Source organism: Apiospora hydei, assembly GCF_038363865.1.
Source record: "Apiospora hydei strain CBS 114990 chromosome Unknown utg000002l_segment0_segment0, whole genome shotgun sequence".
NCBI lineage: Eukaryota > Fungi > Ascomycota > Sordariomycetes > Amphisphaeriales > Apiosporaceae > Apiospora > Apiospora hydei.
Window position 1 is genome coordinate 659,078 of NW_027117361.1, and position 15,018 is coordinate 674,095.

The window sequence follows — 15,018 nt, forward strand, 5'->3', positions numbered from 1 at the left end:
TAGCATATATCCACCCCGTGTCCTCCTCTTTCCCCCACGAAAAGCCGCTTCTTTCAAACCTGTTTCCTGCTGCACTATTTCATATTTCCCCAGACTCTTCCAACCTGCCCTGCCCTTCCACGAATCCGTGATTCTAGACCCTTTTGCTCATATCTCAAATATCACCCACCCACTCAGACAATATCTCCTTCAGCCCTCTTCTCGAATACGGACCGGACTCTGTTCTTCTGACTCGACGTCTTACTACAAGCACTGGAATCTCGGGCAGGCCGTTGACACTATTCGCAAAGCGAAGAATCTGACACGACACGACACGACACGACTGGACTGGACTCGGTTACGACCATCAGAAAGAAAGAAAAAATTCGTCAACCTATTTTAGTTTTTCGCCAAATAGGTATTCCTGTTCAGCCTCTGACACAAGGGTTAGCGTGTAACGCCGAAACGCAGCGTTTCCCCCTACTACTCTATCGTGTGTGCAGTGCGCAGTGTGCAGTGCGCATTTCATGCGTTTTGGTGTAGCGCAGGACCAGATCGCTTGACTCGCCTAGCAGCCAGCCACCTATTCATTCGCCCACCACCACTAGGTTGCAGCTGAGACACCAGCACCATCACCCGCACCCCCTTCGTCTCGACGCGACGATCACCCCGTCCTGTTTCTTCTCGCACTTGTCTCTGTTCGGTCACAGACAAGTTCATTGTTGTTTGTGATTGTGTGTGACTGTGTGCTTGCAGCAGAATCGCATCCATCCTTACTTTCCTCACACTCACAATAGAAAGGAAAAGGGCCCAAAAACCAAGGATTCCCATTCCGGATATCCCCGCATTCGGCTTACCTTGCAACCTTGCCAGCCACCCCGAAGCTTGGGCTTGGGACCTTTTCGACACCTGCTGCACAGACAGACAGGAAGCCTGTACCGTACGTACCTCGCACACAGGTTTTTCTTCTTACTCTCCATTCGGGCCATCTCGACCATCCCAACAGAGCAAGCAAGCCAGGGCCAGCCAGGGCCAGCCCAGGACCAAGCCAGGACCAGGACCCAGTCTCAGCTCCCTCCTGCCCACCCCCCGTCCCAATTTACTTATTAGCTAAGATTCAGGACGTCCAGGACGCGTCCACCTTTCCGGACCCGTTCTTATCCTTATTCATCCTGCTTCCTCGTCCGTGTCCCATCGCAGTTCAGGTTTTTCTGGCCGCGCCTTACTTGCTGAAATCCGATCTGGCCTATATATTTGCGATCGGCCACTTTTCCCAGCCGCCGCAAGCCCTCGATCCCGTCACCTTCAACCACCTCCCCCAGGCATACATAAATAAAGCAGGCAGCCGGGTGCAGCCTTGTGAACACGACTCCACTCCACATCCTCACCCCCAGTACCGCAACAATCCGGGAAAACATACCAAATCGTCTCTGGCAAGATACCTACTATTACTACTAGGCAGGACCCCCTGGTAAACACCTCTTTGTCATTTGCACCTCTTACCGCAACTCTTGTCTTGGATTTCCGCGACATCCCAGACATCCCAGTTCACCCGCGTATCATTTATACGACCCGACGCGCTCCGTGACCCACGTCCCAGTCATATAATATATATCCTGTCCCGGTGTCGCAGCCCTTCCCAACTACCGACACCCACACAACGACATCACCTCGTCGTCTTCAGCTTATATATCCACCTACTTCCTCCTCCAACTTCCATGTCGCGACACAACCCTTCAGTCACCGACGACAGCAGGAAGGCACGAAGCAGGACATCGTCTCAAACTAGCTACTCGGTTCACATGAGCTCCCACTCGCCCCAGGCATCGCATATCAACATCTCCACCAAGCGCTCCAGCGTCCACTCCCACACCAAGGCACCGCAACCCTCGCCGCTCAAAATGGTTACCACATCCTCGACCGCACACCAACACCACCATCATCCCCGTGATGACGTGTCGTACTACTTCCTCCCCAGCGAGGCCGACCTGGCCTGCCAGGGCTGGATGACGCCCACCGTCATCGACGACGACGACCTGATGTTTGGTGGCAAGAGCTTAAGTGAATGGTACGAAGAGGAGCGCATGCAAGCAGCAAGCCCTCCGGAAGAGGAGCGACGTGGCCGCCAAAGGGTAAGCAACCTTGTTGACTCGCATCGCTTGACGACGCGTCTCGAAAACCCTGGTTGCTAACAAGTCTTATAGGTACGGCAACACCACTCACATTCGCACAAGCACCACGGCGCGAAAACACAATCATCCAAGTCATCGACGGAGCAGAAGAGCCACTAATTCCACCAACGATACCCGGAACTTGAGGCTCTTCAACTGAACGTCACCTACATCTACGACACCACCAAACCACCTAACAGCATTAGATACATCCAGCAGCCTTCTTTCGTTATTATACCCAAGCATCATACCACACGACGTGGCGGCCCGCATCCTCAGCATCTCACCAGCCGCTCTCACGCCCGCGCAGTCAGGCTTACTCGTGTATTGTCTTCCATATCAGCGCATCAAGCATTGCATTAGACCTGGCGTTTCATCTGTATCCTTTCGGATACTCCTTTTTCGCGGGGTTCTTCTACGGCGAACCTCTTCCTTTTTACACAACCTGCATTCCTACTCCATTGGCTGGGTTTTGGCTTCTCACCTCTCCGTGCTCAGCCGCCCGCGGTGCACGCACAGGTGCGAGCGTGCCCGCTCGGTGTCTCCTGGGAGGGATGGCGGGGAATATCGCTACTAGCATCTGATTTAGACTTTCCCATCGGCGGGATGGGAAGATGAGGGGATCGAGGAATCCACATCGGTTCACACCCTCTCCCCTTGGTTCCCGGGATACGTTACGGCGTAACGTTTTAGACCATTTGCATTTTCTGTTTTCTGGATTTTTCGGCTTTGCGCGGATAGCGGCGCGACTACTTCTTTCGCTAGCGGGATCGCGTCAGACTGGTGTGGTGTGTGGGTGCTGCTTTTTGGGGCCGAGGAAGTTGGAGTCCCGTTCAGGAAATCAAATTGCTCTCTTGGAGACTCTTGGTTAGTTCCATGGCAGGCAATCTTTTTGCGGTTCTGGGCTTCTGTTGGTAATTTGGAGACTCAAACAAACAGCATTATTGGATGCGGCTAGTGGTTGCTACGGCATGGCTGGCGAATTGTGCAGGGTGACCGGGAACGGGAACAAGAGTGGTGTGCTGGCTCTCGAGCCCTCATTTCTCTTTTCTCTTTGTTTTTCCGGTCTTTGATTTTTCGTTGGGTTTCAATTCTTGATTGGATTGGCTCGACGCTCAGATGTATTCTTTGGGGTCTTACGCGCTCCTCTCCGATTGTCTTGATTTGTATCGATCCTGCCACTCCGCTCCGACTCCTACCGGGGGGTTTGAGTGGACGGGTTGCGATTCAGACAAGCATTCGGGAGGAGTCAGGTCTCGTTTCGCTGAGATTAGCATTGATACTGCTAAATTTAACCTGCATTGCAATCATGATATCTCGACTTTGACCGCTTATTGGTGATATGTTCTGAAGACTGCTCCCGTCGGCGCGAATGATTGACTCGCTCAACAGTACTATCATATCATTCAATACAGCGCGGCTGTATGCATCACATTGCGACCAAAGACGGGCCTGATCAACAATCGACTGAAGCTGCAACTCGCAGCATATCGTGCTGTATGACCGACGTGCACCCGTCCATTTCCCGGCACTTCTTCCCTGTGGAAGAAGACACCCAACTACGAAGCTGAGTGCCTGACAGGAGCTGAGAGCTAAACCGTCTTGGTCGTGCTCTTCTCTCGGTAGTTGTCACGACATGCTGCAGGCACAGCCGGGTGCTGTTGGGCACGAATGCAAGTTACCACTACTCCGTAGATGTTCTGATATGTCTACGTACGAGGCCACCACAATCGGCCGCCCTCTTCATGTGTTCAGCAGCCAACACATACACAGCCAGCCACCCAGAGAGCTGAAAGCAAAACCCCGCGCGCCCGAGAATAGAACACGCGAATGCGGAAACAAGCCCGATACGCACGTGAATGCTGAATGAGGCGAGAGCGCGCTTTCGCTTTCTTCACAAGCCTATTTGTGGCGGCAGCTGGACTGCCTATTATGGCAAATGGGATTATACCGCTTTTGGCACGACGTGCATTCATCGCATCGGTAGGCCAGCCTCGAGGCCCGGCAGTTAGTTGGACTGCGAGTTCTTCTTCACATGGGCAGCCGGCGGCAATAGTTACTTGCTCAGCCAATGTCCCTTCTAGTCCAGCTTGGGCAAAGACTGGACGAGGCTACAACGCCGGAAGGCTCGGGATCACCACGGGACTCTGGCACATTTGCTTCCTTCTCGGGCACCTCAGTTTCTAGCATCACTTTCTGTCAGCCAATAGCCGCAATCGGGAATCGTATGATACTGCCCGATACCGCAATCCCGCCCGTGAGATCGAGGTCCTTCTCATTCACTGAGACCTTCCACACCAAAGTTGCCGGTCGGGTTACCAACGCCGTGGCCGCTTCAGGTCGTCTTCCGACCCAGCCTCCCTATCCTCCTTATTCTCCTTATTCCCCTATAAGTTCGCGACACCGCCCCTGTGAGGCTCTCGTCTAATTGAATGCCCTTTGGCGGTAAACGGAAATTTATTTACCCCAAACCTGCCGTTTTCGGTCAATATATCTTCTGATTAACGGAACCCCCTGACCTGACCTGAGCGGTGACTCCCAACGGCCGGGTCAGGCACCCGAAAACTCCTATCTTGTCTGTCGTCCCATACCGCCCGCCCCCGGCATTAACCCGGACCTTGGCGACCTGACCTTTTACGGTCGCGGTCGAGGTTGTCTCCGCGCAAAACCCCGTTCGGGATGGCTTCCGGACCCCAGTTGGGGGGCTCGCTTAGCTCAGGGGTTCAAGAGGGCCGAGACCAAAGAAGGGTCCAGGGCCCGCTTGCCTTGACGGGGCAACGGGGCTCGGCGTAAGTGAGGCGGTGTGATCGCACCATTACGCGTCACCCATCGTGAAGTGGATCGCGGATCAAGCTCACGGAGCAGTCGGTGGCCTCGGCGCCGTTCTGGGGCGTGTCGTCCCGGGTAACAAGGGGCGATCAGAACCAGGACCAGGACCGTCGCGCATTGTGTCCGGCCATCTCGGCCGGCGTCAAAGACATCATATCCTCTCTCCGCCTTGGGTGCCTTCGTTCACTTACCCAAGTACCATGGCTCACAAGGCCAGAAACATGGAGAAGAAAGTTTGGGATCTAGATCGAACAGAACAAGTGGACCTGCCGTTTGCGCATAACCGGGACCGGTTTGATAGATAGACAAGATCCGGCCGCGCTTCGCCGACCACCAGGCAGTCGCCGCCGCCTCGCGTTCGGTGTCTTCTAGCCTCCGGGCGCGACGTTGTTCCTCGACCGTGCGGCGGTGCTGCTGTTCGAAGCAGCACGCAGGCAGCCCGAACTAGACGCCGCAACCCGGCAGCTCATACGCAAGTGCCCCCCGTGCCGGACGCCCATCGAGAAGACGTACGGCTGCGACCACGTGTGAATAGACATATGGAACAGGGTCTGCATCATGAACCGCAAGCACTAAGAGGGCTTTTTCTAGTTCATAAGAGGGACAAGGAAGCTATCGCGAGAGTGACAAATGGTCACATGTGCTACAGTCATTGCAATTAGATAACGTAACCAGTTGTAAACATACTCTTATTGCCCACTCTCCATATTCTTAAAAAAAGCTGTCTGTGTCATTGATACTTGCTTATCTGAATGCATCCTCAATCTCCCAAACCTAACCGTGCATGCCCCCTGGAGCGAGCTTCCGAGTACTGATACTGACCCCAGCACCCACTCAGCGTATAACATCGCCTTCCTTGTCGATGCCTTCGGCCATCTCCAAGATGTCACTTCCACCTAGCACACCGGAACCCAGGCGGGTGCTCAGGGCTCCTGCTCCCATACCCCATACCTCGTGAAACTTGACACTCTCATCACTCCCCGCCACTACCAGACAACCATCTCGCTTTGGCTTGGACCTGCGCCGGGAATACAAGGTATTCATGGTACGTCTTGATGTGCGTGAGGACGGGCCGCTCTCAGCGAACTCTTCAGAATGTAGACCTCGGGGGCCTCCGGGGTACGCTATGGCGCAGAGGGCACGGTGCTCGCCGTGCCATCTCACACAGCCTATCATGGCGCATTCAGGCCAGCTGAAGACAGCGATCCGCACAGAGTGATCCGGTTGAGCGTAGCCAAAAGTGGCTGCGAGCTCACGGCGTGTTGTACTCCAAGTGAGACTGGTGACTTGGGCGCTGACGGAGATGGTTGCCAGGGCCGCGCCGGATGTGGTGTGGAAGAAATGAATCATCTTGTCGGTCGAGCCGCCTCCAGTGGCAAGCAAGTTGGGTTGCCATGGACAAAACGCCAAGGCTTTGACTGCGGCTTGATGTCTCCAGACTTTCAAGGCAGCCGAGCGTGAATGCATCTTTGGCAAGGTGATAGATGCCTGAGCTGCCGCAGCTGGGAGGCTGTTGTGTCGGTTCCAGTCGTCAGGACTGAGGGAGAGAATGGAGCTTCGCAGCGGCGCAGGAGTGTTGGTCCCTGCTGATGGCGTAGGAGGTGGACGGCTATTTCTCATGGGAGCCGCCAGATTTACCACATCGCTGGTTTCCAATCGGTCCAGGATCGAATCATGTGGAAGTACCGAGTCCGAAGATGCGCTCCATTGGAAAGTTGAGACATTGGGGAGTTCGTTGTCCTGCACAGGCTCTGTTTCGGCAATGGTGTTCGTGTTGTAAAGGCAGCAAAGATTATCATTGCCACCGGTTGCAAACTGGGAGCCATCCGGTGACCACGCAAGGCCGCATATCTGCTGGGAGTGAGCTTTGATGCAAGCCAGCAGTGTCATGGATCCTCTGTAGTTGTCTTCGGCAGCCTCCCAAGGTGCTGGCCATTCGACCGAGTAATAGTAAACGTCGCCAACATCTTCGCCCACTAGAAGGCTTTCCGTCTGGACGGGAATGCCAGGGTTGTTGGGGTTCAGAGAAGGGCGAGTGGTAGGGACCGGGCTCCAACTCAGGAAGCTACAGCGCGGGAATGCTGCGCCTCGAACCGAGGCGAAGGTTTGAACACGGGAGGCATTTCATCGGCGCCCTCGCTGTCCAAGAGCGACACCAGACTGACGGTGCCATTCGAGCGACCGCAGGCAAGGATGGAATTGAGTCCGACCTCGGACGAGAAAGACAGAGATGACACCCAAGATCCATCTCGGGTACCTCTGTTGAGCATAGACACCTCAGATGTCTCGGACCAACCGTACACGAAATTGCCAAGCCCAACTGCGATAACATCGCAGTTTGAACAGAAGGCCATCACCGAGCAGTAGTAGTCATCGCGCAGACCAGTGGCGTCAAGGACCCTATGTGCCATGTCAATAATGTTTTCGCTTGTAGCGCGATGAAGAGGATAAACAATTACCTGAAGGGTTCGTTGGGAATGGACTGCATGTTTTCCAGGAATTCCATGCGAGTTGGACGATTGACATCGATTGAAGGTTGATTGTTGGCAGCAGGTATTCTCTCACGAGTTAAATACGAATCATTGACCCACTCAGTTCCAGTCCAGGTGGTTGTAACCTTGGGAATAAAATGCTGGCCTGGCACCTTTTTCTTGCATCGAGGGAAAGTGGAGAAGTTGTCAAAGGCAAGAACACGTTGGGCGCGGTTGATGTCGAGGGCGTGGGCAAGCCGGCCTTCGTGTCGCTCGTTCTCCTCACTCGTTCTTGGGCGGCCGCTCGCAAAGGGTGCTCTGTAAAGAGGCGCATTGGTGCCACTCTCAAGAAGCAGGCCGCGTCCCGTGTCTACTGCTGAACCTCCTGCGGGTGCCACGCCACCGACAGTCCACATAGACCCGGCGCTGACCTGGCGTTCGAGATCACTTGCACCAGCACTCGGATACATGGCTAACACGGTGCCAGCTGCACGTCGATTGTGTCCGTCGGAACGTGACGTGCGCCGGTCGCGCAACGCCAGGTAATCCGGTCGGGGTGGCTGACGAAAGGGATCGGGCGAAGCTGCGGCATTCCGAGTAAGGCGTTCTTCTACTGATAACTCGTGCGGTTCTTTCATGGCACGAAATCGGTCCGAGAGGGGCGTGGTGACCTCGCGAGGTGATAAAAAGCGGTCGTGGGATCGTCCAGATTCACGCAGTCGGGAGTTTGGTACGGTGTTATGCCGTCGCTTGGGCTGAGTTAAAGCTGTATCAGACCAGTGAGAGGTAGGCAAGCTGGGCCGGGGTTGCACTATGACACGAGGCAAGGTAGCCGGCGTGATGGGGGTCAGATGCAGTCTCCTTTGGTCTCGGTTGGGTGGTTCATCCGGCGAATCACCAGTGGAACTTGTAGAGGATGACTAGGCTCCATCAAGGAGATTACACCAAAGCGGATCATTTTCGATCTCAAAAGGAGTGTTGGCCCTCTTGTCGGCCGGGCACGGGCGAGAGGGTATTCGGACCCTCAAGCGAGGTTTCGAGTTGGAGGAGACCGAGCTGAGTCGGCGACACGGGTATCCGGAGCTGTCCGAGTCGGAAATACTTTCATCGAAGCTCCTGGAACATGTCCGCATGATGGCTATGGTTTGGGGATTGGGATGCACGAAAGCAACAGTAATAAAATGAAGCCTGAGATGGTAAAGAATGAACCAGAAACAATACCAAAACGGATGCTGGAAACAGTTGTCTACTCGATGCTGCAAGACTGGGTATCGATGTGCCGGGGCGACACGATCAATCATCAGCCTGGCCTCACGAGAAGACCTGATGATGATACTTGCAAGAATTGGAGAATTAGGAAAGTTGGTCGAGGAGGTTTACATCACGAACTGCAGTTTTGCACCGATGCAGCAAGGCAGGTGAAACATGAGACAGGGCAACAAGCAAGGGAAGCTGCGTTTTGGATATATGCCGCTGCCGTATGTAGCATCCAGGCCACCTAGGGTTTCCAAACAATGATGAAGAGGAAAGTGCCATCCCATTTAGAGAGCTCCTATTGCAGTCGCGTTCCAGGCACGTCACCGTTCCTGCTCAAACCTGCGGCCGGCTGACCTTGATTGATTTTCTCACAGTTATTCTCCCATCCGGCCCTTTATGCACCAGATCTTCTTCGCTGCCGTCCACAGCTATATTTCTGTTGCCTCTTGCTGAACTGATCGAGTATGCCGTTAACGGGATATCGTCCACGATTGGACCGCGTAAATTGCTTCGACGGTTTCTTCCAGAGCTACCACCAATGGTCGTATTGGCGAACCCCCCATTCTCGTACGTCTTTCGTGCTTGTGGCTTGCTGGTGACTTTGGCCTTGCGGTAGAGCCCTGGGCCGCATCCTACGATGACGGCTGTTTCATACCATCACCTGGTTAGCGAAAGAACGAGCTCCCAGCCAGTTGATGACGATGAAGCAATAATGACTTACCGACAGCTGACTCGATCGTACTCCAGAGTGCAAGCCACACAAACGAGGAGCCAGTGCCTTCGACTCTTCCGAGCTGAACCACACGGATGGTCGCCGCGGTGATACACAAGAGTCCAAGGCAAAACAGAAGCCCGAGACTCAGCTTCCTCCTAGTCGGAAGATGCAAGTTTCGAATAAGACCAAGGGGCAACATCATGACTACATGGCGTGAGTACATCAGCATGACCTCACAGACCGCACAAGAGAAAACCTACCCATCAGGTCAGTGGCAACATCCATACTGTATGATTGCCAGATGCTGATCAAAGAGCGCCGCGTGTTGTGTCCTCCGCAACCATTCATCTCGAACCAGCCACGGACATTATCGCATGCAGTAAGATGTACGACAATCGACGCTATCAAGGCCTTGCGGAAATCAGTAAGTCGACCCCAAAGAATAGCATTTGTGGACTTACCAGAGCACATAACACGACAACTCCCCACCACAGCCGTATGTAAAGAGGCACCTGGATAAAGAGCCTCTTGTACAGCGCGAGGAGGGAGAATTTCACCGACCAGAGTGTGAACCATAGACCAAGATTGGTGAAGAAGAACATCTTCTGCATGCTGAAGGTGTCATTCACCAAACCAGGATATGGCTGCGTTCGGCCTTCCAGGACATTTACTATCCGGAAGAGAAATTCGGCCCTGCCAACGTAGACACCGGCCACTATCATGAATAGGACGTAACCTATGGCGAGCCACAGATCATCCCAGTTGGCACCGGCTTGCTTCCGCACCGTTAGCGTTGTGCGCGTAGCCGCAACCACAGTTGCAACAGCCATCATGGCAATCGAAGCACCCCGAAAGGAATCAGGAGTGAGTCCCGACCTGGTGGACAGAGCCATGACTCTTTCATTTGGCAATGAGGCATGCGAAGTTCTCCGTCGGCCACACTGTTGCTGGAGACCCAAAGATATGCAACTGTCTCGGACAGATCCATGGTGGATATTGGACGTGCGTTGCCCCGGATTTTATTCGCCTGGAGAACCAGGTTGATCACTGGGGTATGTTGAGAGCGCCTATCAATGCCTACAGGTCGAGAAAGGTTGGCAGGTTGGTTGACAGTTCATCCGCGGCAACTTGGCTGCAGGTTGGAGAATAATCAAAAAGGAGTAATTCTGTAAGGGGTGTGGTTTTTGACCAACCCTCACATCGCAGCTACAAACGCCCCTATTCCTCCGGGCAAATGAACTTGTTCCTCCGGACAAATGAGCTTTGATTGCTGTATGGGAGGGACCAAGACCCAAGCCCGGCCGACAGAACAAATGATTTGTCACAACATCCCTTGCTCCATTTACTTACCAGCAAGCAGCCGTCTTTCTTCAATGCGACCTGGTCGGAGTACTGATCGGAGCCCAAGTCTGGTGTGTCGGTAGGCATGATGTCGTACAGATGGCCCGGCCAGTCTGCACGGAACCGATTCTAGACCAGCTGGCAGCAAACAACGCAACCCCGCCCCCCATTGCATATAATTAGAAGCGGAACGGAACCCCTGGGATGCAATGTACCTACATGAGCACAGCCAAAATGAACCAGGGGCTTTATTGGTAACGGCTTCCCCATCAAATAAGTGGCTGGGACTCGCTATGCGGGAATAAGGCAATATATAATTAGGAACATGTAACTCCCAAGAACTCCAAATGTTATGTGACATCGCATCTCAAGTTGTTCCGTTTCGTGTCACACCTCCCTCCTCCCTTAGACGCCAATTGAAGTTGGCAGAAATAACAATGTCGCTGCACTCAATGCTTTTCTCATCCCTGGCAATTGGCGCCCAGAGCCAAGCCTTCGAACTGGCCAATTTCAACGTCACCGACGCTCTCGTCCAACAGGGCGTCAACCTCTCGGCGCTCCCTGAACTGGCTCCTTTGGCAGATCGCTCCTCCGATTTCGCCTGCCACATTGCTGTGAGCCCCCATCTCTCCCTTACCTACCCAGACGATGTTGGATGCTGACAATCCTCTCTAGTGTGACTCCTTGCAAACTCTCTATGGAGCCGACGCGGTGGACTATGACGACGAGCCAAGCTACACCTCCTTCACCGGAGCGTACTGGTCCACCATCCCAGCCGAAGTCAAACCCTCCTGCATCTTCCGCCCCTCGACGCCCGCGTCGGTCTCTGTGCTGGTCCTGATCGCCCGCCTCTCGCAGTGCCCCTTCGCCGTCAAGAGCGGCGGCCACTCAGCCTTCGCGGGCGGCGCCAGCATCGAGGGCGGCGTCACGGTCTCGCTCGAGAACCTGCGCGAAGTCCGGCTGGCGGCCGACAGGGAGACGGTCGCCGTGCAGCCCGGCAACACGTGGAGCCGTGTGCTGTCGAAGCTGAACGACACGGGCGCGGGGCTGACGGTGCTTTCGGGACGTATTAATGATATTGGGGTCGGCGGGCTGACGCTGGGGGAGGGATTTCGTTCTTGACTAACCAGTATGGGCTGGTGTGTGATAACGTCGCCAGTTTCGATGTGAGTACTTACACAGAAGCCTATCTCGTTGCCCTTTTCCCCGAGAAATACGTTCTCGGTGTGATGTGATGGAGAACGAACTGACACCACAAACAGGTTGTCACAGCCAGCGGCGTCGTCGTCAACGCCAGCCCAACCCAGTTTCCCGACCTGTACTGGGCTCTCCGAGGCGGCGGCAACAACTTCGGAATCGTCGTCAGTTTCAACATGATGACCAGGCCGCTACCGAACGACCTCCTCTTCGGCGGCACCCGCGTCTTCGCCGAGGCGAACTTCCCGCAGGTCGCGAAAGCCTATATCGACATGTCCCTCAACTCCGCACAGGACCCCAAAGCCGGCGGCTGGGTCGTCTGGCTCTCCGTCGGCGGGCAACGGCTCGCCCTGACGGAGCTGTGGTACGCCGCGCCCCTCGCCGCGGGCGCGGACGCGCCGCTCCTGTCGGCCTTTTACGACATCGAGGCCGTGTCCGACAGCACCAAGACGCGCGGGCACGCGGAGTATGTGCGGGACGGTCACAGCTTCTACGGGCAGCGGCAGGTCTACTACGTCCTCTCCGTCAAGCTGGCGGCCCACCCCGAGTTCGCGGCGCGCACCGTGGATGTGTTCTGGGACGCCGTCGGCGGGGCGCTGGGCGGGGTAAAGGGGGTCCTCCCCCTCCTCATCTGGCAGCACGTCACCGAGGCCTCGCTTAAGGCCAGCAAGCGCAACGGGGGAATCCCATGGGGTTTGATCCGGCTGGCGGGCCTTTACTTATCGTGCAGTTGGCGTGTTCGTGGGACCTGGCCGAAGACGACGAGCTCGTGTATAAGACCATGTCCGACATTATGAAGCAGATCAAGCAGGAGTCCAGGGATCTGGGAATTGAGAATGATTGGGTGTACATGAACTACGCGAGCCAATACCAGGATGTTATCGCGAGCTATGGGGCGGAGAACAAGGAGAGGCTGAAGCGGGTCGCGGAGATGTATGATCCACGTGGCGTCTTCCAGACGCTGCAGCCGGGATACTTCAAGTTGGACCGGGCGGCCAAGCCTGATGCTCGGTACTTTTCACATTGAGTCTAGTATAATAGATTCCACATACCCCATGTTCAGCTCCCTCCTGGCAAGCAAAAAAGTCTAGTAGATTGCAAAACCCCTTTTCCCACCAAACCCCTAAATCCGCCAGCAGCAAGCTGAAAATTTCAATAATTACATACACAAACCAAATTTATTGTCTTCATACGGATGTTTGATGCGTGGCGAGTCGTCCGGCCTAAGGTCGATAAGCCCCTGAGTCTGGAGCGGCCCCAAGGTAGCAGCGGGGGCAACAGCAGCAGCAGCAGCAGCTAGATTTACCATGAGGGAATTTGATCTTTCCATCATATATAACACCAGCACAAAGGTCGTGGGCAGCCTGCACCTACGATTGCAAACAAAGTCCGTTGCGCGCATCGCGTCCCAGAGAAGGCCGCCTCGGTACCGCGCGGCACCTCTCGGGCGTGGCCCGGCCGTGGCCTATCGATCTCGGCGGCCAATCAGGGCATCGTACACATTGACCGGAGCGTCCGCGGCAATTTAATAGACTCCTGCTGAGCCTTTCGAAATCACGCGAGCCACCACCGACACACCAGGATGGTCAGCAGCGTAAGAGGGATAGAAGCCCGAAGATGGAAAACAAGGATTGTGTCACACGGCTTGCGCAGCCACGTGGAAGCCAGCATGCGGAGAACGCCAAAGAACTCTCAGATTCCACGCGGCAAGCCAACTGCTGTGAGACCCCATCCTCTCATAAGCCGACTCGGCTGAGCAAACGACTATCATGGAGTAAGACAAGCTAAACTCCTATTGTGAGGCAGACTACCGATCCGTGGCCAACATGATGTCTCCGACACTATATTCGAGCAAATGACATCCACTTAGATAAGGAGATCTCTCCGACTGGATAGTCTATTTTACTACTGGATGTCCATATTGAATTCATTTAGTTCTAGAAGGCCGGTTGCCCTAGAGAGCTCTTGGATTGGGCCTGCAAAACTAGGACGCATATTCCAGGATGCCAAGATTGGCCAGTCCTGAGCTGCAGAGGTCGGTAACCCCCTGTCAGTAAGTCCAGGCAGACATGATCGGTCAATGTGCCATGATGCAACCTTTTCTTCTAAGTAAGCGGCTACTTCGTGACCATGTCGTGGTTGGACTTGAAGCCCAAAACTCACGGAGAGGTGGTGCTGAATCCCTCCGACAATGCGCCAAGACGTTTAGATCCAACGGTTACGGGCGGCAGTCGGGGTAAATGGTACGCTGTACCCCTTACATCTCATCCAATTACCAATGTTATGTCTTTCCCAACATTCTCTGTGACCAGATTGAAAGAAGCCTTTCTTTCAGGTGCTTCATGTGCACGTCTTGGGATCCTTAGGCAGCAACGAGCTCTTGGATCCTACAGGATCTGAATGTGGAAATCAACAGGCGCACTACGGAAGCAACCGGCACGCATTCCCGGGACCCAAACGCATGAGCGGCACGTGGCTTGTTATTTCTGCTTACCCATTGGCCATGAGTACGACGGGGTTGGCCAAGGGTTTGTCCGAGATTCCGTCGGGTCCAACGGCCAACTCCGGGGGTCCGTTGGCCAGATTACTCAGCCCACGTCCACACAATTCCCGGGGTCAGCTTACGCAACGCGACATAACTATCCCTGAAACATACGACCCATACCATGTTCTCGATCAGCCGTAATGTGTGCCAATCATCACTGCTCGACATCGTTAACCAATGCGCTAAAATACGACGAGCCGCTTAGAACCCTAGCAGTGGTTCGAGGGGTTAACGTGACAGATGAGAGAGATTGGGAACTGGGGTACGTTCTCGGGTTCGTTTCTAGGGAGGATAGGTAGCCTGTCACGTAAGAGCCAACGTGCCAACTGACCAGGGTGGCACCGCTTAACCGAGAGCTGATACGACGTCAGTAGGGATTGCGGCGCGGGGAGGGGCAACGCAACAGGAAATGGGACCCAGCATCTAGCTCGACCTCGGCCTCGGAACAACAGAAGGGAAGTATTACAAAAGAGTCACATTCATCATCCTGACCATCATACATATAGCCATTGT

The 15,018-nt window shown here is 54.6% G+C and overlaps 3 protein-coding genes across 3 annotated transcripts; 2 read left to right on the forward strand and 1 right to left on the reverse strand.

The window, feature by feature from the left end:
* Positions 1–1,697: 1,697 nt before the first annotated feature.
* On the forward strand, positions 1,698–2,171 carry PG997_000210 (uncharacterized protein; the record flags this gene model as incomplete). Its single annotated transcript, XM_066804525.1, has 1 exon — positions 1,698–2,171. One exon carries the CDS (start codon positions 1,698–1,700, stop codon positions 2,169–2,171), a length of 474 nt encoding a protein of 157 aa, XP_066674298.1.
* A 3,642-nt stretch (positions 2,172–5,813) lies between these two features.
* Positions 5,814–10,850, reverse strand: PG997_000211 (uncharacterized protein; the record flags this gene model as incomplete). The annotated part of the gene is made up of 8 exons (XM_066804526.1): positions 5,814–6,971; positions 7,049–7,379; positions 7,439–8,370; positions 9,110–9,351; positions 9,429–9,626; positions 9,683–9,833; positions 9,884–10,369; positions 10,773–10,850. The coding sequence occupies 8 exons, from the start codon at positions 10,848–10,850 to the stop codon at positions 5,814–5,816; spliced, it is 3,576 nt and encodes a 1,191-aa protein (XP_066674299.1).
* A 350-nt stretch (positions 10,851–11,200) lies between these two features.
* On the forward strand, positions 11,201–12,987 carry PG997_000212 (uncharacterized protein; the record flags this gene model as incomplete). Its single annotated transcript, XM_066804527.1, has 5 exons — positions 11,201–11,377; positions 11,439–11,816; positions 11,894–11,989; positions 12,026–12,697; positions 12,727–12,987. 5 exons carry the CDS (start codon positions 11,201–11,203, stop codon positions 12,985–12,987), a joined length of 1,584 nt encoding a protein of 527 aa, XP_066674300.1.
* Positions 12,988–15,018: the final 2,031 nt, after the last annotated feature.